At 42.1% G+C, this 26,922-nt stretch overlaps 1 protein-coding gene across 30 annotated transcripts in view; it reads left to right on the top strand.

The window, feature by feature from the left end:
- Rbfox1 (RNA binding fox-1 homolog 1) overlaps positions 1 to 26,922 on the top strand; it is a 2,110,633-nt gene that overhangs the window by 2,026,610 nt on the left and 57,101 nt on the right. For 24 of the 30 annotated variants that reach the window (XM_085832308.1, XM_029470804.2, XM_085832309.1 and 21 more), the window contains 2 exons: positions 2,478 to 2,558; positions 25,139 to 25,271. In XM_085832308.1, coding sequence (XP_085688434.1) covers positions 2,478 to 2,558; positions 25,139 to 25,271 — 214 coding nt within the window. The remainder of the gene's footprint in view (positions 1 to 2,477; positions 2,559 to 25,138; positions 25,272 to 26,922) is intronic. The other 6 variants (XM_085832312.1, XM_085832319.1, XM_085832318.1 and 3 more) reach the window with 1 other exon arrangement.

A 26,922-nucleotide genomic window follows, 5' to 3' on the forward strand; every position in this document is an offset into this window, starting at 1 on the left:
ACTGACTACTGAGCCATGCCAATTGGGCTCATTCTTTTTTTTTTTTTTTTTTTTGATATTTTCTTTATATACATTTCAAATGTCCCGAAAGTTCCCTATACCCTCCCCCCACCCTGCTCCCCTACCCACCCACTCCTGCTTCTTGGCCCTGGCATTCCCCTGTACGGGGCATATAAAGTTTGCAATACCAAAGGGCCTCTCTTCCCAGTGATGGCCGACTAGGCCATCTTCTGCTACATATGCAGCTAGAGACACAAGCTCTGGGGGTATTGATTAGTTCATATTGTTGTTCCACCTATAGGGTTGCAGACCCCTTCAGCTCCTTGGGTGCTTTCTCTAGCTTCTCCATTGGGGGCCCTGAGTTCCATCTTATAGATGACTGTGAGCATAATTGGGTTCATTCTTATGCCTGGACTATTTTGAGTGCAAAGGGGAAAGAGGGATGGATGGCACCTCTTTAGGTCCAAGCATAAGACAAGTGTGCTACAGTTGAGCTACTTTTTCTTATATGACAGGAATAGCATTAGTAGGCATTGTGACTGGAAGAAGAGATGGGTTTGAGATTTGAATGAAATCTTTGTCTTGAGGGGACTGGGGAGATAACTCAGCTTATAAAATACATTCCAAAGAAACATGAGAGCTTTTTAGTTCAGATCCGCAGGATCCACATAAAAAGTTCAGTGGCCTGCCAGTCATTCTACCTGAATTGGTGGCCTCAGGTTTTAAGAGAAACCTCATCTCAAATATAAGATGGAGGATAAATGCTCGATGTTGACTGATTGTGAATGTGCGTGCAAACGTACGCGCACACACGCGCACGCACACACACACACACTTTTATTTTAACCTGGAAATAGGTTTAAGACTCTAAAGAAGCACAGAGAGAAGGTGGACATGGGTTTGAGGGAGAATGTACCTTGTTAGAACCTGCAAGAGTTGGGTGGTGGTGCACAGGCAGGCAGGACCATCAACTTTCTTGTTTCTGGACCTAATGACACTTGGGAGTTTGAACTACATGTCTGTAGAACTTGGTATAATGTAGGACAGGATACTAGACCCATCCATAGGGTGGACTTGCTTCTGAGGTGTGCTCAAGAGGTAGGCTTCATTTTGTGGAAGATGACAATCCTGCCACAGTAACAAAATAAGTGAGGGAAGTTAATGTGGCCCAGTCAGGAAAATGAACCAAAAGCAGGGAGGTTTTTACAGCATCCCTCACTGGTTTACTCCATGGGCACCAAGCCCCACTCATTCTTTGCAGTCCTTGAGTTTGAATTTAATAGCAGTGGCAGTGGTAAATTAACTTCCAAGAAGAGTCCTCGGGCCAGCCATCCTTGATGTGAGTAGGTAGTTCAAAGGTAGAAGCAGAGAAGAAACTGTCTCAGGATGCCACCATTCCTCCCTGCTGTAAATTTCCATTTTACAAGAAGCCAGCTGCCCTGTCCTTTAAATCAGGCAGGGGCAAGCCCTCACTGCAGTGCTGGCTGCCTGCAGGTCAGTTAAGCAGACACTGCAGTGGGAGGTAAGGAGCTCCTGGGATGCAATCTGAAGCAAGTAGGTCAACAGTCATCCCCCACAGTGTCGGGCATGCATCCAGGATAGGCCCTAGGGAAGACATGTCTAGCATTCTTTTCTGCCTTGCCTTCCTTCCACTCTTCCTCTAAAGAGCTCCTCCACCACGATGAATATTTAGGGCAGGGGTAGGGGAAATTGCCTGGAAACAAACCAACACCTAAGCTTCCCATTTGTGGAGCAATCATTTAACTGACAGCCCTTGCCATTGGGTACCTGGTGGAGGTAGATGTATTTATGTCCATTTCTCAGTTTCTCAGATAGGAATGGGGAGTCACAGAGAGGCCCAATGACTTTTTAAGATCACATGACAAAGTGGTGTTTCAGTCTAATTTCCTGTCTGGTTCTTATTAATATTTTTAAAGTTTGTTTGTTAGCATATATTAATTATACATAATAATGGCTTCCATGATGACATCTCATGTGTATATTTTTCATCAGTTCTTCCATTACCCACTCTTTTTCTCCTCCCACTATTCTAGTTTCCTTCCAAAGTCTTTCTGTCTCCATCCCCTGCCTCTCCTGTATTTTTTTTTTTTTTTTTTTTTTTTTGGTGATCAAATGAATTTACCTAGGGGAAACTTACTGGGACATGGGTATCAGGTTGTCTGCTATCTCTTAAGACCCCTTTTGAGAATGCCACACCACTCCCATTATGTGTATAAAAGCTGGCTGTTACTAACTAGACCCTACAGTTAACCCTCATATGAAATGAAACAGCATGTGTTGGGTGGGATATGGAAGTGGGTGGGTTTCCTCTGGTCTCTTTGGCTTCCTGTGCTCTGAGATGTGGCTGTGTTTTCATTTCTCTGCCTTTCTTGTTTTTATTGCCTTGCTCTCAGATGTAGTGTGCTATCCCCCAACCAGAGACCATCTCTTTCTTTCTCTCTTTCTCTCTCTTGTAGGCACGGTGCTGTTGTGCCAGGCCAACCAGGAGGGATCTTCCATGTACAGTGGCCCCAGTTCACTTGTATATACTTCTGCAAGTAAGCCCACAGTTGTGGCTCTTTTTGTTTTGTGATATGTATATATGAGTCCACTCATCTTCCTCATCATGTAAGTCTCTGTCCTCATCTCCTTCTGGCCGTGCTCTCCATAAGGTAGAGTGACGTTTCATAAGCATGTCTGTTTCTCCATTGCCTTAGCATCTAAATCCCTCTGCTTGCTCACATTCATAGTGATTCTGCCTCCCAGGTATGCACCAGCCATTCTCCATTAAACCTGTCCTGAATGACAGCCAGAATGGGACATGGGAATTGGTTGGTAGGAAAGGTTGTGGGAGGGAGGGAAACTAGAGACCATTGACTGCATTGATCATAGCTCTGAAAATTAATGGTAACACATTTTAAATGTGCTAGCTACCCAAAAAGTCCCTATATCTCAGCAAGTGTCTTGGTCTGTTCCTTTGTAGATGAACTTCACTGTGGAAAATACAGCCAGCTTATGACTCATTAGCAAGGCTTGTGAGTCCAATGTGAGGGATGTTAAATTAAGGTTTTTTTTTTTCAATTTAATTGGAAAACAGCAATTCAAAACCACCCTGGTTAAATTGTATATATGTATATATTTACATATAAATGTAAATATAGCCACCAAGAGCCAGAGTCAGGAGACTAAATACAAGCTTGGGTGGAAATCCTGGTGAGCACCCTCCCTGATTCCAGAGCAGACTGGACAACCAAAGCTAAATCTAGGCTCTTTGGGCCTCCTCCTTTCATATCTTAGCCAGGACTTAGTCCTTATTTATTATCTAATGGAGAGACTAAAATGTAGGGCTGGGAGGTTTTCTTAGTTGGCAAATGTGTCCTCTTTAGAGCTAGTGCCGGAAAGGATGTCTGCAGGTCCTTGGGATGGCCAATGGGCTTCTGAAAGAAGGGTAGTGTTGACATGGAAGCTGTTGATAGTCATAAAATTGAAAGCAAGGAGATTTCTCATTGCTGGGAAAAATCTTATAACTCAGTCCCCAGAGTGCAAGAACAAGATACACTAGAGAGAGGTCATCTTAGTCCAAAACTTTAATGGTGACAATCCTGGGACACACTGATTGTATAAGACATGGAGATCAACAGCTATTTCATATTCAAATTCAGTTGTGAGCTGGTTAAATGAGGAGGATATAAACCCTGATAAGAAGTGGTTCTTTCTGAATGGAGGCAAATTGTCCCTTGTGAGTCACCGTAGATGTTAGCATTCTCCATGCCTGCTCCAGGTAGGTACTATACTGCTTGCTTTGCAGGTGAGGGAGTCGGAGTGCCAAGGACAGTGAAGTATCTGGAGCCAGAGGAGCACTTCAGTGTTCAGAGGCATTTACAAACATTTGGTTCTTTCCACTTGCCTGTCCATCCTGTTTCTACTCCATTTTCTGGAGAACTGTTGATGCATAGTATTGCTATCGGTCCACAGAACTTCCAGAAAAAAACTCTCTACATATGTACTCTATAGGACAGTGTGGGTGGGTCTTGGAGACAATAATTATTTGAATTCATCGCACTAACTAGCCACATGGGGAGAGCAGTCAGACAGATTGCTCTGCATACTTCTGTGGTACTCTTCCTTCTTATTTACAGAAGTGAACCAGACACAACTTGGAAAGTACTAATTTGAATTTGTCTAGCTATTCTAAAGCAAATTTGGCTCATGTTTTTTATAACAAATATAGAAATATCACACAAACTCTCTGTTGGGGGCCATGATGTCAGGAGATAACAAATTAAAGCCAGGCTGGACCCCATCTTTATCCATTCTATAAGGATTGTAAAACCAAACTGAGTGAAATGTGTATTACTGCCAAGTTTGGTGGTACATAGATTTGATCCCAGCATTAGGGACTAAGAAAGGCAGGTGTATCCTGAGTTCTATACCAGCCAGTCCTATAGCTATATAGTAATAACTTGTCTCAGAAAATGTGTATTTTATTTTGATATTACTTCAATGTATATTCTTGATAGGTGCCTGATATTATAAACTATTGCAAAATGTCTCTTACAGAAGTGACTAAACCTTCATGCAAAGGGTCTTTGTTAGTCCTAAGAGTATGTGGTGATATCACCACCTCACATATATTCCTCAAGCTTAGAGAGCTCCTATTTTAAGTCATGTCAGTTAGCTTGCCTACACATCTTCAACTTCTTATTGTCAAGGATCAGCCATGTGACCTTTAGAAAATATGCTAATGGCCTCCTCATATGCTATTGTTTAATTATATTTTAATCTGTCGCTCCAGTTGTTGAATGTTCAGGTTCATAGCAATTATTTTCAAATATATTAAAATCAATGCCCTTTTCTATAGCAGTCTTAAAGGAAGCAATTAATAGCTAATTTCATTTTTGTAAGTTTTTAAAGGAGGCACAACCTAGTTTCTTTCACCAAGAATCTTGCCTGGATGTTTATCTTAAACAATGATATTCAGATTGAAAAGCTGGCTGAGTTTTGTGTCAGAGCAAGGAGCTCCACTAGAGCCAGGGAAGGTTGGTCACAACCCTGGGGCATGCAGCCCAGGCTTCCTCTTTGCGCCATTGATTTTTTTGGTCTAGCTTTTTGCAGAAAGCTGCCACCTTGGCAAGATACATCCCAGTTTGCTCTTTCTTACCAGGTGAAAATGCCTATCTAGAACAAGCCATAGCTCCTACTCTTAAAGCATCCAGCCACCTGATCCAGGGTCGTCTTCTCGCAGGTCAGACTCTCACAGGGCAAATAGTTCCATCTTCTCTTGTCTATGAGACCTGAATGATGCAGAGACTTTCAGTAGGAATTCTGTCTGTTCGTTCAAATGGAGGCTCCCTTACCTTTTAGTAATGTTTTAGGGTTCCCCTTTCTAATCTTGAAGTTTCAGGAATTTCTCCATTTTTTCTGAAGGTTATGATCCTGAAAGAATATGTATATAACAGACTCTGTGGATTGTTCTTATGTATACTGACTTCTGTTACTATTCATCAAACTGGTGACTCTCTCCATTTTTATTATGCTTTTTTGTTACTTAAAAGGATCTTTAAATTTAAATATACTTTGATCACATCCTTCTACTCCCCAAGTCCTTCTACTTGCTCTTCCTCTCCCTAGCTACCAAACATTAAGTTCTAAAACAAAACCACAAAAAAACAAGCAAAAACCTAATACAACAACAAACTTCTCCAAAACCAAGAAAACAAATTAAAATGACATGAATAAAAAACAAAACAAAACAAAAGAATTGAACCAAATAAAACTAAACTGTAACCAAATACAACCACACAACCAGAAAGCAATCCTGGGGAATCTATTATATGTTGGTCAACTGCTCCTGAACATGAGGCTTGCCTTGGAGTGATTGTCCGTCCACTGGAGAAAACTGATTTTCCCCTCTCAGAAGGTATACATGACGATTCAGTTGTCAACATTTATACTAGCAGTTAGTTGTCATTTATTAAAACATAATATAAAATACAATAAGATACAACAAAAACTATGAAATCAAAATTTGACAAGACAAACCAACAGAAGAAAAAAGCCTGAGAGAGGGCAGAAGATCCAGAGACCCACTCAGACGATTCCCATTAAAATTCTAACATACATACATATAAACATACATGCATGCATACATACATACATACATAATGTTGAAGACCTGGTGTAGACCTGTGTGGGTCATGTGTATGCTATTTTAGTCTCTGAGTTTATATAAGGTTTGCTCATGCTGATTTAGAAGGCTTTACTTCCTTGGTACCCTCCATCCTCACTGGCTTGACACTCTTTCTACCTCCTCTTTTGTGGTGTTCTCTGAGCTCTAAGGGGAGGGATATGATGGAGACATCCCATTTAGGACGAAGTCTTCCAAGGTCTCTCACTCTGTACTTAATGTCTGGCTGTGGGTCACTGTATTTGTCCCCATCTGCGGAAGCACTAATCTAGGAGTACCACAGAATGTCGTTAGGAGTCATTTCATCACTATTTGTTGTTATTGTTTTAAGACTAGATGATTTCGTTTACTCAAAGACTCCGAGCTAACTAGTCTCAGGCTCTTGTTCACCTAAGCGGTGTTGGGTATAGTCTCTCGGGTCTTAAGACAAACCAGTTATGCCCACAAGATTTTTGCCACCATTGCTCTATCATGTGTTACAAGCAGAACTCCACAGTAGATCAAAGCATTTATGGCTAGCTAAGTGTTTACATTTCTTCTTTGGTAGAAAACAGAGTATCTTCCTGTACCAAATATGACAGAACAGAGGGTGGAGGCTCTATGCAGGCACCAAGTCGACAGTTCCATGTTCAGTGAATTTTGTAGGTATTGTAGTCAACAGTGGGACCTTGCTGTCAGTTTGTGGAAAACAACTTACATATAGTCCTGGCAATAGCCTCTGCTGTTTGGGAATTCCCAAGAGGCCCCTTTGGCCAGCAACACAATTAGATGTAACCCAGTCCCTATAGTTAGAGCTTCTTTGGTAATGTAAGATGTCCAGTTGAGACTCTATATCCCCCATTATTTTTCAATTTAATTTAGATCACCTTCATATATGTATATAATTTAGAAAGTTTCTACCATATTAGGTTTTCACACAACTCTCAAATGCCCCTTAATTAGCTGTCTCTCTATGTATTCCGACCATAACCACCTTCCCTCAATTCCCTTTTAATCCTCTCATTTCAGTTTCTGCCTTAGTCCATCCATAATTATCTATTCCATTTCCCTTTCCTAAGGGAACTAGGTTAAGGAATTGCTCCCTCTAGTTCCTTACCCTATACCTACCCTATATGGTTCTTCAGATTGTAGCTTGGCTTTCATTGACTTAACATATTATCCACATATAAGCAAATACATATCATATTGTTCTTCTGAGTCTGGGATACCTTGCTCAGTATGATTTTTTTCTAATTCCATCCGTTTTTCTACAATTATCACAATGTCATTTAAAAAAATGACTAAGTAATACTCCATTGTTTAAATGGACCACATTTTCTTTCTTCATTCTTCTGTTGAGGGACATTTAGATTGTTTCCATTTCTGTCCATTATAAATGGTGCAGCAGAGACATGGTTGGGCAAGTGTCTCTGGGGTAGGATGAAGCATCCTTTGATAATATGCTAAAGAATGGTATAGAGAAGTAAATTCCCATTGTCTTCAAGAACTGCCCCACAGAATTCTACAGTGACTCTGAGTGTGCACGCCCACCAGCAATGTGTGAGTTTCTGTTTACTCCACTTCCTTACCAGTGTGCTTCCTCCACCTGTTTTGACTATTTAGCCACTCTAATAGATGCAAGATTGAATCTCAAAGTAATTTTGCTTTGTGATTGCCTGATGGCTGAGGATGTTGGACATTAAAGTGTTTCCCACTCATTTCCTCCATTTCAAGTCCTATCAAAAAGCTACAATGATAAAACCAGCATGGTATTGGCACAAAAGCAAGACATGTTTGTTGGTCAGTGGAATCAAACTGAAGACCTAGACATTAATTTATACACATATGGACCCCTGATTTAAATATATATATATATATATATATATATATATATATATATGAGCCCAAAATACACACTGAGGGAAAAAAAGACAGCATCTTTAGCAGATGGTGCTGGTCAAATCATTGATGTTGGCATGTAGAATAATGCATCCATACTTATCACTCTGCACAAAACTCAATGCCAAACAGATCAGCGACCTCGACATAAAACGAGATACACTGAACTGGATAGAATAGAAAGTGGGGAATAATAGCCTTGAAGTCATTGGCACAGGAAAAGACTTCTGGACAGAACACTATTAGCATAGGCACAAAGAACAACAATTAATAAATGGGACTTCATAAAACTTAGAAGCTTCTGTAAGGCCAAGAACATGGTCATCTGAACAAAGGGTTCAGCCTGTAGGATGAGAAGTGATTTTTACCACTTACATATCTGAACGAGGGCTCATATCCAAAATATATAAAGAACACAAGAAACTAGATATCAATAAACTAAATAACCAATTTAAAAAATGGGGTACATATCTAAACAGAATTCTCAATAGGGGTTTTCTCCATTTTTAAATTAGCCTTAAATGTTTTCAAATTAAATTGTCCATATTCTTAGCCAATAGATAATTATCTGTAAATCACACCCTTACATGCAGTAGGGGAGATAGTTTTTAAAGGAACCCTGCTGGATGAGCCTGTAATGAAAATAATTCCCAGGGAAATCATCTGCTTTTAAAGATACGTCTGCATAATGTTTCCAATGCTAAGTAAATCTTCCTGATGTGACTGAGGACACCCAACAGCAGTAAGAGGGAGAGATGCCACTCAGGACTGCAGGTCAGTATAGCACAGCCCTTTTGCTCTTCCCTCCTGACCCCATGGTTTATGCTGACTTAAAAGTGTCATAGGATATTGCATAGCTTCCCGTATGTCCCAGTAAACAGCTCTCAATTAAAGTCAGAGCAAAACATCAAGAACTTAGGCAGGATGTGTTCCTACAAATGTGACCTGTTTACTATGAATGTCATTATTAGACAGGCTGTGAGCCATATGGTCCTTCGTAAGAGAAGTTTTAAAGTGGTCAGGGCTGGTGACCTCTTGACCTCTACTTGATATGTCCTAACTAACCCCATTTTTGCTTCATGCAAAGAGAAATGGCACATAGCTCTAAGTGCTAAAGATGGAAGTGATGCTCTCAGGAAGGCAATCACCGGTTCCACACAGGATAAAACCTGATGTAGGTGAGCAAGTGGAGTGATGGCTTTTGGTCCTTTCTTTTGTCTATCACAGTCAATGTCATCAATGTTGTTTTCTCTTAAGCTTATGAATAAATTTTTAATTGGAATGTTACATGTCCTAGAAAGCACTATGCACCATTGGAACAGCATATTTATATAAGCCTGTAGAGTAGTCTGTGCGGACTTCTAGACTTCTTCTCTTTTTCTCCCATTTGCTTTGAGGACTATACTCTGAAGTGGGTAAGGAAAGCATTAGTCCTGTGCTTTCATTTAGAGGCAGGTACTCACATACACATTATGCACATATTCTCTATCATCAGGCTTGGGCTTATTTAAGTTGCTGTGATCATCACCTTGATACCTCTTTGATATTGTCAAGCTGTTTCATTGAGGGTCATCACTCAGCTCCAGACGAAGCCACACACCTCCTTCCACATCCCACACCAAGGTTGTGGTAGGCATATTTGTAATGGCAGCCTTACATATCCATGCTTCAGAGTCCTCAGCTGTAGGCCAGTGATAGGATTCTGCACCCAGCTAAGCAAGCTGCTCTGTAATGACTGTTTGGGGTCTTGTCAATGTTGCAGCTTACACAGGTGAAAGAATACAGCTTTCTTTGTTCTTTTTGGCATGCGTTTCTTCCTCACTGTAAGCACCATCTTTCACACATTCAATTGCAAATTGTACTTAACCTGTTATAAATTCCAGTTTGGTTTAGTGTTTATTATTGCTGTTTGTGATGAGCATTGTTTGTTATTGAAGTGTATCTTTCCTTATATGTGACTTGCATGCCATTATACAATTTTAATTGTACAGGCAGATTTATCTGTCTTTTCTTATACTGTAAGATTTAAATTCCATGGCATGTTTTTCAAATTCTCATGAGGAGTCCATTAGTTTGTCATAGACTGGGCTGCCTAAGCAACAGAAACCTATTTCCTCATTACTTGGGAAGGTGACATCTGAGATCAAGGTGCCAGCACGGTTGGGTCCTGACGATGGCTCTTGTCCTAGCTTTCAATTTCTACCTTCATTCATCCTTACCTGGTAAAGAGAGCAGGCAGTAGTGAGCACACAAGTATTTCTCTAACCTACATTCTTCTGAGGATCTCCTCTTTCAAATCTAAGCTCTTCTCTGAAGCCCTGTATCCTAATATTCCAGTGAACGCTAGGACATCAGCACTTGGATCTGGAGTAGAAGGGGGCATTTCAGTTGGAATCAAGCACCTGGACAGAGAACTACCACATCTGGAGAGAGATGCAAGTGCATGGTCCTGTTGAAATATCTGTGCTGGTTCATCTGTTGCCAGTACGCACTTGCATGCTTTCATAATTTGAACGTAGCCATAGCTGAACATTGCAATCATGTGAGGAAAACAGTAAAGCCAAACTTTAAGGAGGCAATTTTTGTCTGTAGTCTTACTCCATAGAAACCAAGAGATTAGAAGCAAATATTCAGAAACTTCAATATTACCAAACTGCAGAATCATTGCCTGCTCTACTCACTTCTATGAATCTCAAGGGCAAGTGTTCATGGCACACTTTTAATTGATATATGGAGTTCAAGTTTTATTGAAGTGACTGTGAATAGCCCTAAAACAATAAATTACGGGGCAGAAACAGGCATAAATCAAAGCTGCACATCCTGCATGCAGGCCACAGAAGGTGCTGCTGTTGGTTACTGTAATTAAAGTGAAGGCCAAGATTAACTCAGAGCTCTTCTTCCTTCTCCCCAACACAGATACTGTCAGCAAACTCTGCTCAGGTCAGAGGAGAGCATATGAGGGTCACTGTGCTCCTGGCACATTTGTTTGGAGAGCTGGACTTTCTCTCTCTCTTGTTGCTGATGCTGGGCAGCTTCCTGGTTGCTTGTAAGATGGCTTTTTATAATATTTTTGGAGGTGCTGTATAATGGAACTAATGCCAGGAGCAAGATGAGCAAGTGAGGTATGCAGATGTCAGGCAGAATGGAAAGAGCACCTAGAGAAGGAGGATGGGTGAGATGCTGATGCTCTAGTAGAATACTGTTAAATTCAAAGATTCATGGGAATGATCCATGAGGAATAAATATTGAAATTTGCCACTGAGGCAAGAAGAGACTTTAGTTCTTTTATTTTGCTGACTGAGTCAGGTGTAACACCTCAGCATAGCATGTTTCCATGTACATTTTATTTGTTCACCTTAGATTACTTTTTCAGAATACTGATTTTAAAACCACTGATTACTTAATTTTGAGGTCCCTCCTAACTTCCTGAAACAATGAGAAGAAATGACTATTTACTTATTGTATCTCAGGTCATCGCTGAAACATTTTGATGATCCTTCTCCTGCAATCCTTAGAAATACGCTACAATTAACATATCACTCATCTCACCAGAAAATTTAGGCTCAAATGGATGAAGGAAACTGTTGCAGATCTATGTGGGTTTCTTTTTCTCTCATATTCTGACCCCCATAGTCTCTCCTCCTAAATACCATTTAACACTTGATCCCCAGAGGATGCAAACAACTTCATGTTGGACTCCTAAAAATATCAGAGCAGGAATTGTTCTCTGGAACACTAGAGAAATTGTCTAGCATCTCTAATTGGACCAAGATCCTGCTTTCTCATACCTATCCCATGATTTGGGAGAAGCCTTGACATGCTTGCCTTACAGATCACCAGAGACTACACCTGTACACAAGTGAATGGCCGAACCTCAATACAATTTCATTTATAAGAATAATCTGCATCCAGATTTGCCTCAAGGGCTCTCCATCACTAATCTCTTCATTTATTTCATTCTTATTTACCAAGGCAAGGCATGTCAAGTAGCTGTTACCTGAGGAGGGGCAAAAATTCTTTTGATAATCATCTTGGGGTAACTCGAGCATCTTGTATAACTGTACCACATTTCAGAACACTCATGGGCTGGAGGAATGGCTCAGTGGGTAAGAGTGCCTGCTGAGGAGGCATGAGGACCTGAGTTCCAAACTTCAGCACATGTACCTGTAACCCGTCCTGGGGGAAGGGGCCACAGACAGAGGAGTATTGGTACTTAGCTCTGGGATTATCTATACATCAGTAAAGTACTGTCTTTTAGTAACCTTCCCTGATTATCTTTATTTTCTTCTTTATTACTATGTAAGTAATCAGTAATGATGTTATCTCTCTGTGTGTGTGTATGTGTGTCTCCTCTGTCTCTCTCATTCTCTTTCTTCTTCTTCTTCTTCTTCTTCTTCTTCTTCTTCTTCTTCTTCTTCTTCTTCTTCTTCTTCTTCTTCTTCTTCTTCTTCTTCTTCTTCTTTCTCTCTCTCTCTCTCTCTCTCTCTCTCTCTCTCTCTCTCTCTCTCTCTCTCTCTCTCTCTCTGGCACAAGCCATTTCTATAGAGTACAATACATTTAATTGTGTGTTCATATATTCAAGGAACATACTTGGCTCTGATTCATGATGAGCTAATTCTTAGTGTGGTTTAACTGGTCCCAACACTCATTTAGGTATTATCCCTAGATGCCACATTTTAAGAACAGATTCATGGAGGGAAGAGATGGCTCCATGGTTAAGAGTGTATATTGCTTTTGTAGACAACTCAAGTTCAATTCCTAAGCACCCACATCAGGAGGCTCTCAACTGCCAATAACTATAACTCCAAGTGGACTGGAGGCCTCTGGCCTCAGCAGATAGCCTATGTGCACATGTTGGCCCACTTACACAAAATTTTAAAATATTAAAATAAATATTTAAACAAAACAAGTTCACTTGCATTTCTGATCCCTTTTGCCATCATACCTTCATTGGCATCTGAGACAGGCTTACACTGACTGAGTCAGAGCCAAAGCACATTGCCTCATGGCAGCTGCAGGTCACTTTATTGCCCTGGAAAATTAAAATAGGATCACTATCTGACTATTGCTTCTGCTTCCCTAACTTTTGGACATGGCCCCTCAATGTATAACATAGGCTGGCTTCGAACTCTTCATCATCATGCTTTCGGCTTCCAGAGAGCTAGCATGGTGGGCATATGCTACATGGTCAGCTACAGCTCCCAGGTCTTTGAAGGGAAGAACCTGTCAGCCAGCAGCCTTTTTTTTTTCCAAGTGACTATTATCTTGTGTTCTCCATTTGGTTATTAATCTCAATGCAGAATAGTGGCTTTTGTCATTTTCAAATGGGGGTCTGCCTTTTGCAAAAGGCTGCCACTTGCAAAAGCTCACATCCCGTGGTGTGCCCCCAAACATCTTATTTGTCTTGATATTTCTTTCACAGAAATACATATGACAGATAAGGAGTCACTGGAGGCTGTGCTTGCTTTGTGTCAGACAGATATTAAAACAATAAACTATGCTGCCCTGGGATTCTAGCACACACAGAGCCAGAGAACAAGGCCGAGATGAGATGTTTCTGAAAAGCGGGGAGGCAGACGTGCTGGGGGAATTCCCTGGAAAGAGCGAGGCCTGAGATAGCATTGAGAGGAGGCATTTTTTTTTTAAGTGCTCACATTTGCTTAAGAGGATCAAGCACCAGAGCTGCTCCTATGATTGGCACCTTGAAAATGCCCACCCACTCTCCAGCCCCAGCAGGGTCAAGAGAGAAATCTGTTGGTAGTTTGAGAGGCTGATGTTGAGAAGTTTATATTTTAAATGCTGGTCAGTCGGCACTTCCTTTGCTTCTTGAAACTAGTATGGATTTTAAAAAGAGTGAGAGGTTGCGAGGAGTATTCTCCATTCAGATCTCTGAGTAGGCAAGGTCTAGAGGAGAAAACATAAGCAGCCTTGTTCTCTGAAGGCTAATGCACATGGTGGATTCCACAGAGTGGGTGATGTAATCCTAGTAGACTCAGATTTGAACACTGATCCAAGTCAGCAGCTAACCCCAACACCCTAGGTTGGCAGACCTGCAGAAAAGCAGCTAAGGACTAAGCATGGGAGAATGATCTACCTTGAGTAGATCGAGAACTGATAAAGGAATTCCAGGAACTCTTTGCATGGGCATTCTGATTACCGAGTCAGAAATGCACCCAGAGCGTTCCATCCTTCTCATCAAAAGCAAACTTTCCCACTCACTACAAGGATTCCAGAAAGGAGGATGAGTTTGCTTCTTGTGGAAAGAAAAAGAATCTGAAAGGGTTCATATCTGCCCAAGAATGTAAGCATTGCTTTAGTGCTAATGCAAGTTTCCTTAAATCATGTTATCAGTTTTGGATAAGAGCCATCACAAGCCAAACTATGGCTACCACAGAACTTGAAAGCCTTGGCAAGGAGATGCAGCCTTAGAACCAAATATCCTGGCTGCATCCATCTATCGCCTTGGGGAGGAGTGTTGTTTGCATGGAATGCAGACTTTGACTCCTAATCTCTTCCTATGTGAAAACAAGAAAGAACTGGGAAGATAGCAGCTCGATGGTATAGTGTTTGCTGTGCAAGCATAAGGACCTGAGTTCAGTCCTCAAAGCACACATTAAAAAAAAAAAAAAAGCATTGCATATTGACGCATACTGTAATCTCTGCTTTCGGGATGTGAAGACAGAATCTTGCTGGACACCCAGTTTAGTGGTGGCATTGGATAGTCCCAAGCCAATAAAAGACTTAGTCTCAAAATACAAAACACCTATGCAATGACATCCAAGGGTTAGCTAGCCTCTACATGCTCTTATATTTTGTCCCTACCCCATAAAGCAATCACTTCTACCTAACAGAGTCCTACTTTCTACTAACAGATCCTGGATCCCACCAATGGCTTCACAAAGTTCTCCCAGCATTTCTCCACAACATAGAGAAAGTATCTGAGTTGCAGTGCAGTGTGTTCTGCTTGTGTTGTAGCTGTGATTTGGCCAACTGTCTTTGCTATGTAGATTAGTTTGTGAACTTACTTATATGAGAGCATTGAAAGAGATGGCTATGGGAGGACTTTCCAGGCTTCTTGAGTTGTAGCAGGTAGCTATTCAAGCAATAGGCTGGACCCTCCTTCTCTTTATCTTCTGCAGGATCTTTGAAAGTTTACCACAGAGCCTGATTGTACTGACTGAAGAACTGTACAGTTTCCAAATGGTCCTCCTTCTGTAAGAGGGCCTTGAGGTTCTAGCTTCTAAATCAGGGACATGGCAAACAGATACAGATGGCACCTGGCCTACAGGTTTGTTTAGGGGTGTTGGTCAAATGCTCAGAGCAGTTTTTGTTTGTTTGTTTTGTTTTTTTATTTTGTTTTGTTATTTAGCTAAATACTGATGCTGAATGCCGGATGGCCTCAACACCGAACACTGACAGACAGAACAGCTATCCTCACAGTAATAGCTGGATGTGAAATGAACAAATGTATTTGCATGTCATACATGTCCTGTGGGTCACTGCCAGGACCTCACACTCAAGAGCTTGCAGTAACCCCAGAGAACCATGGGTAATCCAGCCCAGCATAAGGCAGCTAATTTATCTCACTTGTCCTGTTTTCTACCTGGAGAGGCAATCTACCGAGCTCACCATTCCAGCCAGCTGTTAGATAGATCATGAATGATTTAACACTTGAAACTTTAATATATATATGTATATTTGATAAAGTCATTATTTATAGAGAGTATTTGGTTTCTCCACTCCCCTCAAGGTTTTGTAGGGAAGAAAGTTGACACTGGTGCTGATTTTGACAAACTAAAGATTATGGCAAGTGACTCTATCGAAATTAAAATAGATTCCAACTTCTATGCTCCGTCCAACAACAGAAAGCACTTTTGCAAATGTCGGCTGCAGTGCTGCCAAATTAAACACTCCGAGATGGAAGTTCATTTCCATTTTGTTGAATGAAACGTTACAGAAATCTTGCCTGGGGGGAGTCTGTCCATACCTATGAGTCAGAGGGATCACGAGGACCTCTTCCACAGAAGGTGTGGGACCATCCACTCAGCAACCCCGAAGCGCCCACTGTGCATCTGCTGCATTAACCCTGGCATTGGTGACATGGGAGAGAAACAGCTAGATTCCACAGGAAGTAGTAATGGTGGAGTGGTTATTGAGCCCAAAGCTGTGTTCTTGCTCAGTCCCACACAGATGAATGGTTTGAAAAGATTCCTATGCCTGGGTAACAAGTGTGGGGTTTGTTGTCTTTCAGAACTGCTGTTTTGAGTGAGGGAATCTTTGTGCTTAGGGAACAGCAACCCTGCCATCCAGAACAAATCCCCCTGTGTTCACTGTGCCTAGTTTTCTGTATGGTTTTCTTCCAGTGATCACTCATTTATGTACAAGCAGGAGATTTGTTTCAAACCAAGCTATGGTGAACAATATGAGAACAATATGAGAAAAACAGTATTAGAAAATTAGTTTTGTATCCAAATAGCTCTGACTTTAGAAATGAGGTTTCAATGGATGTGGGTATGTGTGCACCCATGTGTGTATTCCTGTGGGGGATAGAGGTGGTCCAGGGTGTCTCTGTATTACTTTTTGAGACAGTCTCTCACTTAGCCTCAAGTGCATTGATTTTATTAGTCTGGCTTGGCAATGAGATGAGCCACGGGGATCTGTCTGTCTCTACACTGCTACCTCCCCTTCCCCACAAAGCATTGAAATTAAAGGCTTGTGTCACCATATGGCTATTGATGAGGGTTTGGGGGCTTGAACTCAGGTCTTCATTACTTTCGGGGTACCTACTTTACCAGTAAGCCATCTGCCAAATTCTGAAATATGTTTTGTATTCCAGTCTTCCAGATTCAAGTGTTGTAAGGGAATAGAATTACTGAGAACTTATAGTAACTAGCTTTGTGTGTACAACAGAGACCTTTACCAACACCACTGTAGTATAACTCTAGTTGCTATTTACATATCTCTATATGTCGATGGTTACTTAAGACAACCTGGATTATCGCCAGGTGTGTAGATAAACTCCCATAGGAAAGGAAAATAGATTTCCCTTGGATTTTTAGCAACATAAATCTATGGCTAACTCTGTGAACTGAGCCCCAATTACAGGAAGAACAATGAAGATTCAGATCTTTTGAAATATCAGATCAGAAATACATAAGGACAGTGATGGCAGAGTCCCTCCTCAGAGTATCCCCCCAATACGGAGTATAGCAAGGGAGTTTGTCAATGAAGTTCTCTGCAGATTCACCCAGTTTGTGATGGATTGATGCTGGCTCCCTCTGATTTTGTAGAAATACAGAAGAAAATGTTGCAACTTGTGCAAACAATAGGAGGGAAGCCACACTGGGCTCCCTTCATGGAAACAAAGAGCACAGCAGAAACTGGAGTGGGGATGTTTCAGGATAAGATGAAAGATAAGACACAGAGTCTCAACTTTGGAGGCTGCCGAGTTGCTCTGAACTTCAATTGCCCCAAAGAAAGCAAAAATAGAAATACTCCAGATTCATGTGGTTTTTCAAAGAGCTAATGGGTTAATGTGTGCATCTGGCAGTTAGCAAGTGTTAATAAACACTAGCTGCTATCATGCAGTTGAATCCCTTCCATCTGATAATGGAGTCTCAAAGGCTAGAATTCTGCCAACTGTGATCACATCTCAGCTAGCATTACTCCAGTGATCACTGCCTAGGGTTTTGACAAGTGAGATCCAGAATCTTTCAACACTCTAATCCTGAGGAAGCAAGCAAGGCAACATCTTAACAAGACTTCCAAGTTCAAGCTTACCCAGCCACCCAGTTTTCTCTGTAACTGGATTGCTGCAGAATTCTGATTATCTGACAGTATGACCAAGACATTTGGATGACCTCCTCGTGCCAGACCATTTTGTCTATGTTGGAGACACAGTAGTCCCCAGCATATAGCTCTCAGGATAGTCTAGTAGAGAGCTGTGAAAGGACAAGTGTCAGTCAAAGAGGTTATAAGAAGAAAAAAAGGTTGGGAAGAGGAACACAACACTGGTAGAAAATGGTGGTGTCATCATAAAGGGACAAGATATAAGAGATGACACAAGGGCATAAATCTGCCTCATGGAAACATGCCAGTCTTTACAGACTAAACTAAAGGGAAGGAATCTGTCCAAACTCCTCAGAGGCAGCAGCCCCGTCAAGTTGGAGAAAAATGACACATCTCAGCGTCCTTTTAAAGTCCAGCTTAAGTGAAGACTTAGATCAATATGTTCTGCCTTGATAGTCAAGCCTGTATGGTGTTCTGTCTCACCCCTGCCCCTCTCCTTTCAAGACCACATCTCCCTCCAAGTTCAAATTCTTGCCAGTTCTTACAAATACATCCTAATCAGACCTCTAACCGCCTTAGAAACTTCTGGCTAATTTGGATTTGAGTAAAACTTTTGTACCATGACTGTTATGTAAAGAGATTCAATTATGGTGCGCAGTGTTTTGTGAGTAACTACCGCCCATAAAAAGTTAATTAATCAGGGCTGTGTCAATTTCCTGGTGCCGTGTCAATTTGCTGCAAGGTAATTAATCACTAATCACCCACCAGCCAGCCGAGGGACGATCCACCAGCCATTTATTGTGTTCCCGACCCCCCCCCCCTGCAATAAATGGCCAGCGCAGCCAGCAAAAAAACACATCTTGCCTTTCACAATATTTTTATCGACACTTTCGGATGCTGTAGCCGAATGCAGCAACAAGCCTCCGCAGTTCAATGGAATATGAATATTAAAGAAAGAAACAAGCAGAGATTTATAGGGCATTGCATTTCTGTTATGTCAGTTTTGAGATTAAACCAAGCAAATGAACAGTGAAAAATTACTCTTCCATGTGGAGAATGGTGATTAGAGTGGTACATTAATTAGAATTTTTTTTGTTGTTGTTTTCCCATTCAATGCATTTCAAATGAGGATGTCCTATAAGGAACCAGTTTGTCCAAAATGTAGATTTATTCACTTCCAAGCAGCAGCATTTAACATCATTTGTGCTGAAACAGGCATGGATCCTGAATGTGGGTTTCAAACATAAAGACATGTGAGTAGAAGAGCCAGAAATTCTACAAATTCAAGTGCAGTTTGGGGTCCCTATATAAATGCCCGAAAGAATGAATCATTTCCCCCCATAACCTAAAAATTACTTCATTAAAAGAAGAAGACATGTATTTTTACCTATAACTTAATATACCCTGTTATATTACATTAGTCTTGTGTGAGCTCTGGGTTCCAAACTAGCTTGGTGGACTTTCATTTTGGATTCATTTTTGAAAACAGAAGTTAACATTTTTGTTCATTTTAGAAAAAAGAATCAGATTTTTGGACCTCTCACCGAAATGTTTCCTGCACAATGGCCTACCTCTCCAGAGCTAGGCTGGCTGTTTATAGTGCCCCAGTGCATTTGTTAATGATGGCATCATAGCTTAATTTATACTCTGACAGATGAAATGTGAGTCCCTGCCACAAGGGAATCCAATAAGACCCTGAACCTGCTGCTGAAGACACACTTAAACCCCCAAATTCAAGCATTCGAATGCTTCTAACCATACATTACCTACAGAATAATTCAACCACAAATTACCATGTGCATGTGTGTCTTCATATCTTCAAAGGGTGAGGGAAAAAGGGAGGCATCAGACAAAGAGAGTCCCACACACTCGGGTGGCAACACCTTTACCAGGGCATCTGGCAATCTCATGCAAATTCAACCCAGCACACAAATGCAAAGAATAATTGCTCATTAAAGCAGCCTGTATATTTTTATGAGTGTGTTGCAGAATCTGCCCCCCTGTTGGGGTATGCATCTGCTATTCTTCTGCCTCTCTCAGAGCTCTAAAACTTTAATACGCAGTTTATAACCCTCAAGTATTTTCCACTGGCTTTGTATTTCTTCTCTTGGGATTTCCAGGCTGGTGAAATGATCTCATTTGTGTTTATTTTCGAAGGTAAGCACCATGTTCATAAAGGAGACGGAGAGGGGGAGGCACTAGTCACTGTAAATACATGAACGTGGAGCCTCAGAGGCACAAACGAACTTTGTGTTTTGAGGGAGAGGTGGCAGGAAGCAGCAGACACTCTGGTGAATGGCTTGTTTGGCTACTGGATACACCCACATGTCTTCCATTTAAAGCCCTTGATTTGCCTTGCCACTTGGGTCTCACAGAGCACCTCTTGTTTCTTAGCTTAGCCTTCTGCTCCATCGAGTTTCCATGGTGTAGGAACATTCCTTATTCCCAAGGATGAGGGGTGACCCCCCACCCTCTACTTACCTGCTCTTACATTCATCTCTCTAACTGGAGAGCTTTGGCAGGGGCTGGGTAGAGTTAGAAATTGACACATGTCACACACCTAAGGTGTGTTTTTTTCTTTTGATATTGTCCTGTGCTTTTCTGGTGTTTTATTGCAGCTTATGAACTGAATCCAATTTATGGAACTGAATCCAATTTTATTTTTTTGACACCAGACTTCCAAAACTTTGATTCATGCTGTCCAGGTTTAAGTGGGTCTATAGGAGTTTTCTCTCCCTCATTTCTCCATCCAGAAGGAAATCCAGAATTGAATCCGGCATCCACAAATCAACTTGAATATCACCATTGTCAGGGGTGATTTTATTTAGGTATTTAATAACCTCAAGTTATTCATCAGAAGTTGGGGAAGACAACTCAAGAATTATGGCTCTAAACATGCTAATAAGTTCACATTATTTTGATTTTCTAGCGTCATCCTTGGTTGTTTGTTGCTTGGTATTTGTTTTGTTTCTTTGAGACAGGCTCTCTCTATGTAGCCCAGGCTGGCCTTTTGCTTCAGTCTGTACTTTTGCTTCAGCATCCTAAGTGCTGCTATTAGAGGTAGGCACCATCAGATCCAGTTTATATAGAAATATTAGCAAAGGTGACAGATTCATGTATCTTATTTTAGCACTAGCTTACTCCATTCCAGAAACTGGGAGGGTATATGCTTTTAATTTGGCATTCCACATCGAGCTTACTAAGCATTTATTATCCTTTTACTGGATATAAACTCTTGAACCAGAATGTACATAGATGATAAAATACTTTTAATTCGACAGGGTAAGTGTTGTATTGCAGAGGAAATGAAACATTAAGAGGGTTTTTTCCCAGTGTATATTTGAAGAATAAATCTATTTGGTTGTGTTTAATCTGTATCTGGGTTATCTGTCCAAGTAATTGCTTCAAATATACATTTAACCACATGTCAGCATTTATAAACCACTACACCTAGTAAGCAAGTAAGAAAATGTCCACATTTTCCACTCTATGAGAGTAAAAGAAGCCTAATGAAAAGACGTGCTCTCTGCCCTTGAGACTGACCGTGTGACTTTGTGGCACACAATGGCTATGTTGTCATTGGCAGGCATGGGAGAAAAGCAGAGAAGTACAGAGACACAGGCAGTGACTCAAAACCTCTTACCATGTGGATATGGATGGGCATTTACTCACTCAGTTCACACAACTGATGTGCTCAGGGAGAGCTGTTCCTCGGATGGCCAGGGAGGACATTGTTTGTGGGCTCTCTGGATGGAGTGTTATACATAGCTTTTAGTAGGCACTGCCTGTCTGGGAGAGTTTACCCAGAGCAAGCAGCATTCTGTGTGTAGAGTCAGGGTGAAAGTGTGTTTGCTCCTGCAGATAGTCATGAGTTCCAATCCTCTTAAAGGACCATCCACCTTGTCATTTTTCTCACGGTCTGAGACTCACTAGTTAGGTTTAACTGGCTAACTAGCAAACATCAGCTATCTGCCTACTTCTGCCTCTTCGGTGCTGAGACTATAAGCCTGTACTATTTTGCCTGGTTTTTATTTGTTTTTAAATATAAATTCTAAGGCTCAAAAACTCAGGCTACTATGCTGTGCAAGCAAGCATTTTCCTGACTGAGCCTCAAGAACCATTTTTGAAACATGCCATCTATACTAAAATCGAAGTGACTTAAACTGAGGATTTTAATACTTGTAAACGCCACATTTGTTTAAGTGGTTTCTCCTTTCACTGCAGACTGGTAGACACTGTATCTAGTGGCATCTCTGGACCGTTTCACAACACCTCTTAGGACCACAGTAGAGATGTTTCTAGGGCTTATGGCAGACTCTCCCTTGCACTTTGTTTATCTTCAGGTCTGGGCACTGGTAGAAAGCCGACAGTGGAGAAAAGGGACAGTTCTCTCGTAGACGCAGATAGGAGTTAGGGACAAAAGGATGAGCAAGGTCTGGATTGAATTCAGTTAGCTGCACATCCAAACCAAAGAGCAGGGCAGACAGAGAACCCTGTCCTAATGGAGCTTGCTTTTTAGCACCAAGCAAGAGTGCTTCTTCTCTCTTTATGAAATTCAAGCTACTTGATTTTGACACAGTATGCCCAGAGCATCTGTCTTCAGCAAGAAATTTTATTGTGTGGGGTATATAAAGGAAAGATGAGAACAAAGAAAAGAAGAGATGAAAAGAAGAAGAAGAGAGATAGAAAGATGAAGGGAAATAAGGAGGAGAGGCAGGAAGAATAGAGAGAGGCAGAAGGAAGGGTGGAAGGAGGGAGGGAGGGAGGGAGGGAGGGAGGGAGGGAGGGAGGGAGGGAGGGGAAATAGGTGGTAGGCAGAAAGAATAAAAGCATTCTATGTTGTTGAGTCCCCGCCCTGTTGATTCCCTCACTTCCTGCTCACTCTATTGGCCCCTCCCTCCCTTTCCTACTTGACTTGTCCTTGTTTCATTCAGGACAAGAGAATGCCTGGAGTGGGACATGCAGACACTCACACACACAGAAACACACACACACACACACACACACCCTTCTAGCACTTGGGAGGCAGAGGCAAAAGTGTCACTGTAAGGTGAAGTCTAGCTCCCAAGCCATGTAAGGCTATACAGGAAAGCCTGTCTTAAAAGAGAGAAGAGAGGGAAATGTGCAGTAGGGAGGGAGGGAGGGAGGGAAACCAGAAACCAGCCTTCTGGGGGACCAGTGTGGGCCTTGCTGTCTACGTGAGGGCTGCTGCCCACAGCAAGATCACTAGAGAATTTGACTTGCTCACAGGGACTTGCCCTCCCTGGCAGCCGTGTTTGAGTCAGACACTGCTCTGTAGCCATTCATCTGTCCCCTTCACTGGGAAAGGATTGTGCTAACGAGCTTTGCTTGGAAGAGCACAACCTCATCTCAACATCTATAAACACTTACCCTGCCCAAGCAAAACCGAGGGTTACAGAACGAAGCCCTGACTCTCCACCCTGAGCTGCACTTGCTGTCTTCACTCCAATGGCAAGCTTCTGCTTCCCGTGACATCTCTACTAAGTCCTCCAAGATGGTATGCCCATCCTGGTCATCACTCGTGTGGTTCCAAAGAAGGAGACAATAAAGGAGCCAAAATATCCGGGTGGCCTCACATAGCAAGTCAGCTACTCAGCTGTACTCTACATTCTCATGTTCCTTATTTTAAAACTGCAAAACATCTATGACATTTTTAAATTTGCATTATTGTTAGACAGAATCAGGATCAAACCATTCCCATCCATTGTCTTCCTGGTCTTGAAGCAAACATCTCTTGTGCTGCACAGTCCTCGGCTTGAATTCCTGCTTTGCCAAGTACATCATGAGCCTCTATTTCTGCCATATTGGTTGCAACACAATCCAGGAACCTTGGGTAATAGAGACTGATATGAGAGTGCAGTAAATTCACATACTTTGTCTTTAATAATAATTGTAAAACAGTTTAAAACAGGAGGATAAACCCAGTCTGTCTTTGTTCTATGATCTTGGTATTTTACTCGTGTTGCAAAGAAAAGCACCACAGAAGACTGCTCTACCTTCAAAAGCATGTACCAAATTCCAGACAATCACTGGCAGCCGGCCTTCACCTCAAGTGAATAACCTTGCTAGGAATTCTTACAGAACTGTGAACAGCCCCATCATGTCCACCCCCTCTATGCAGAGACCCAGGGTTTTGCTCTAAGGCCACCTCCACCTCCATGAGAGCAGGTGCTTCCTGGGGGTTCATGTGTACATCTCAAATTTTCTTTTGTGTGTGTGTGTGTGTGTGTGTGTGTGTGTGTGTGTGTGTGTGTAGTGTGCATGTGTTCCTGGGTGAGTGTGCACTCCTCCCACACATTCCCTAGCAAGGTTCATAACTGAGCATGTGTGAGAATGACTCTTGAATATGCTAAGATGCAGGGGGCAGGATTCTTCTGTTCCTGAAGGTGATGGTGGGAAGGTGTAGGCAGGCCACCTTGATCAGTGTGGACACAAGGTATAGACTGTCTTTAGGATGCTGTGATCAAGAGTGCTCCCACTTGGTCACAAGCCCTGCAGAATCCTCAGAAGGGAAACTTGGGTGTGTGGGGGCTTTTACAGAGTTCCTGAGTTCCTGGTGTGGCCCTCATTTCTGGTTTCTGGGCCCTGACTGTAGCTTTTACAGGCAGTGGCTTTTCAGGGAACCTAGTCTCTGTATGGGAAAGGTTTGAAGTACAATGCCTTTTACTTAAACTGAAGAGTCAGCACAGGCAGAATAGTGTGAGGCTCAGCAGGAGACAGGAAGCTGCAGGGTCATTTCCTAATAGCTGCGTGGACCTTCCAGAGGAGTTCATATCTGCCTGTGTGGGTGGAAGGGTCTGCCTAGAGGAGATCAAACACTCAAGGAATTGCCAGCTATAACTCCTCTCCCGACTTCTCATCATACAACCATGTTTTCCAAAAGGCTATGAGGTTTCCCAGTCGTGTACCTAGATATATGGAGAAACACACTCATATATGTGCCTATATATGCATGTACATAAGTGTTTCAATTTGCTTTATTTTAAGTTTAACTGTGGAGCTTCTCTGCTGTCAGGAATTATCTGCAAATGTCTTTCATTTCGCACACCCTCATGGTCAGAAACTTCTGACGTTCCCTCTGCCATGCTCACCAGGTTCTGTTTCACGTGTGCAGCACTTGTGTTTGCCTTTCCACCTTGCTAATAGAGAGTAGGATGGGTTATCTCATCTTCTTGCCATGTAAACAGGGTCCAGAAAAATGGTCCTTACCAGGCAGGCTACGTGTGCGTCTCACTGTGCCCGGCTCTCTCCCCTCTCTCATAGTGCCTGGCTTCCCATATCCGGCCGCCACTGCTGCAGCTGCATACCGAGGGGCTCACCTTCGAGGCCGTGGTCGCACCGTGTACAACACCTTCAGGGCTGCAGCGCCCCCGCCCCCAATCCCGGCCTATGGCGGGTAAGTGTTGCACCCTCCGGGGAAGGGGCTCCCTGCACCTGCTCTCCCTCCCCAGAGGCACGGAGTGTTTGCCAGCGCATGATGGTCTTGACCACCCCACCGGAACCTCCCCAGCATGCAGCCTAACCTGCCTGCTGCAAAGCACCTTGCAAGGAGTATTGAAAAATGAGTGTAATTTGTCTGGTCATGGTTGGTGCCTTTAAGCATTCTACATGTCACATGTTGTTATGTAAATTCTCTTTGAGACTGAATGCTGGAGAACAGAGAAATGGTTACAGCCAAAAATGTATTTCTGATGATTGCAAGCATCTGGTTATTAAGGAGGTTGGACTATATTTACCCCTTGAATGCAAAGGGACATGAGGTTTCCCATACATAAAATTCACTTGGGAGATCTTGCTTCCCTCCCCGTAGACATTTTTGCACTCCTCGGTGTGTGAACTTTTGCCTGAAAAATTAGGTGTCGAGGCAAACAAAACATTCCAGACAGGGATAAAATTACAGCTAATTTGCCTTTTACATGCCTTTTCCAAAACAGCCCATCCTGTCCTTTCCCGTTCTCTTTGCCCACCAAGGCCTTCTGTGATTGGATCTTGTTACTGACAGCTAAAAGTCTAGGAATGGTTGGGAAGTAAAGAAGGAATGGGAGATGGACAGAGGGAAAGAAAAGTTGACTAACTTACAGGCAAACTGCCCTGAAATGATACTTCTGCTCTTCCCTCATCGGGAATCTTGGAAGGGCATTCCTCCACCCCGGACACAAAGAGAGGTAGCTCTAAGTGTACTAGTACAAGGCCTGGAATACTTTTGATTATTGCCACAGGATAGACATGGGCGATGCTATCAAGTGGATAACATCCTGGTCTCTGAACACTATTTAAACATCCTGCGATCCTTATGATAGCCCCACCCTCAGGGCAAAGCACTGCCTGGCTAAAAGCTTGAACTGGACTGGACTGCCTGCCGTTGTTGCACAGACGATTCGCCTATCCTCAGGAGACTCTGATACAAGCTTTTCCAGGCCAGTGACTAGCTTTCTGGTCTGTAGAAAGACTATGTTTATGCTCAGGACCATCTGAAAAGGGTTAAAAGCATTTTCTTAAAAGCTTTGTTGCATATAAATCTTTTAGGAAATCTCAATTACCCCAGCTCACTTGCTATACTGATGACAAAGGGAAATATTCTTCTCATTATTTATTCACTGCTTCGCCCACTCCAAAAGAGCAGAGCTGAAGTGTGTGAAAAAACCAAAGCTCCTTCAGCCTGCAGCATCCTCAGGAGTGAGGTGAAGTCACCAAAATGGGAGAGTAAAGGCAACAAAAGAAACACAATCTTGTGTAAATCATCAGTGAGTCAGAGCAAGGTTTCTTACTGGGTAAAAATGATAACAAGAGAGGAAGCAGGAGGGAGTGGGTTGGGGACCAGTGGGATGGGGGAGGGCATAGGGGATTTTTAGAGGGGAAACTAGGAAAGTGGATAACATTTGAAATGTAAATAAAGAAAATATCTAATAAAAATGTATTTTAAAAAAAGAAAAAAAGAAAAGAAGAGAAGAACCGACTGGCTTAAAAGTCTCTCCATGTCCCCAATATATCTATCTGTATACTGTAGAAAGGAGCTGACCTTTGACTCTGATCTGTATCACACCTGC

The sequence above is a fragment of the Mus caroli genome, unplaced genomic scaffold, assembly GCF_978045245.1.
Source record: "Mus caroli unplaced genomic scaffold, Mus_caroli_1 scaffold_17, whole genome shotgun sequence".
Classification (NCBI taxonomy): domain Eukaryota; kingdom Metazoa; phylum Chordata; class Mammalia; order Rodentia; family Muridae; genus Mus; species Mus caroli.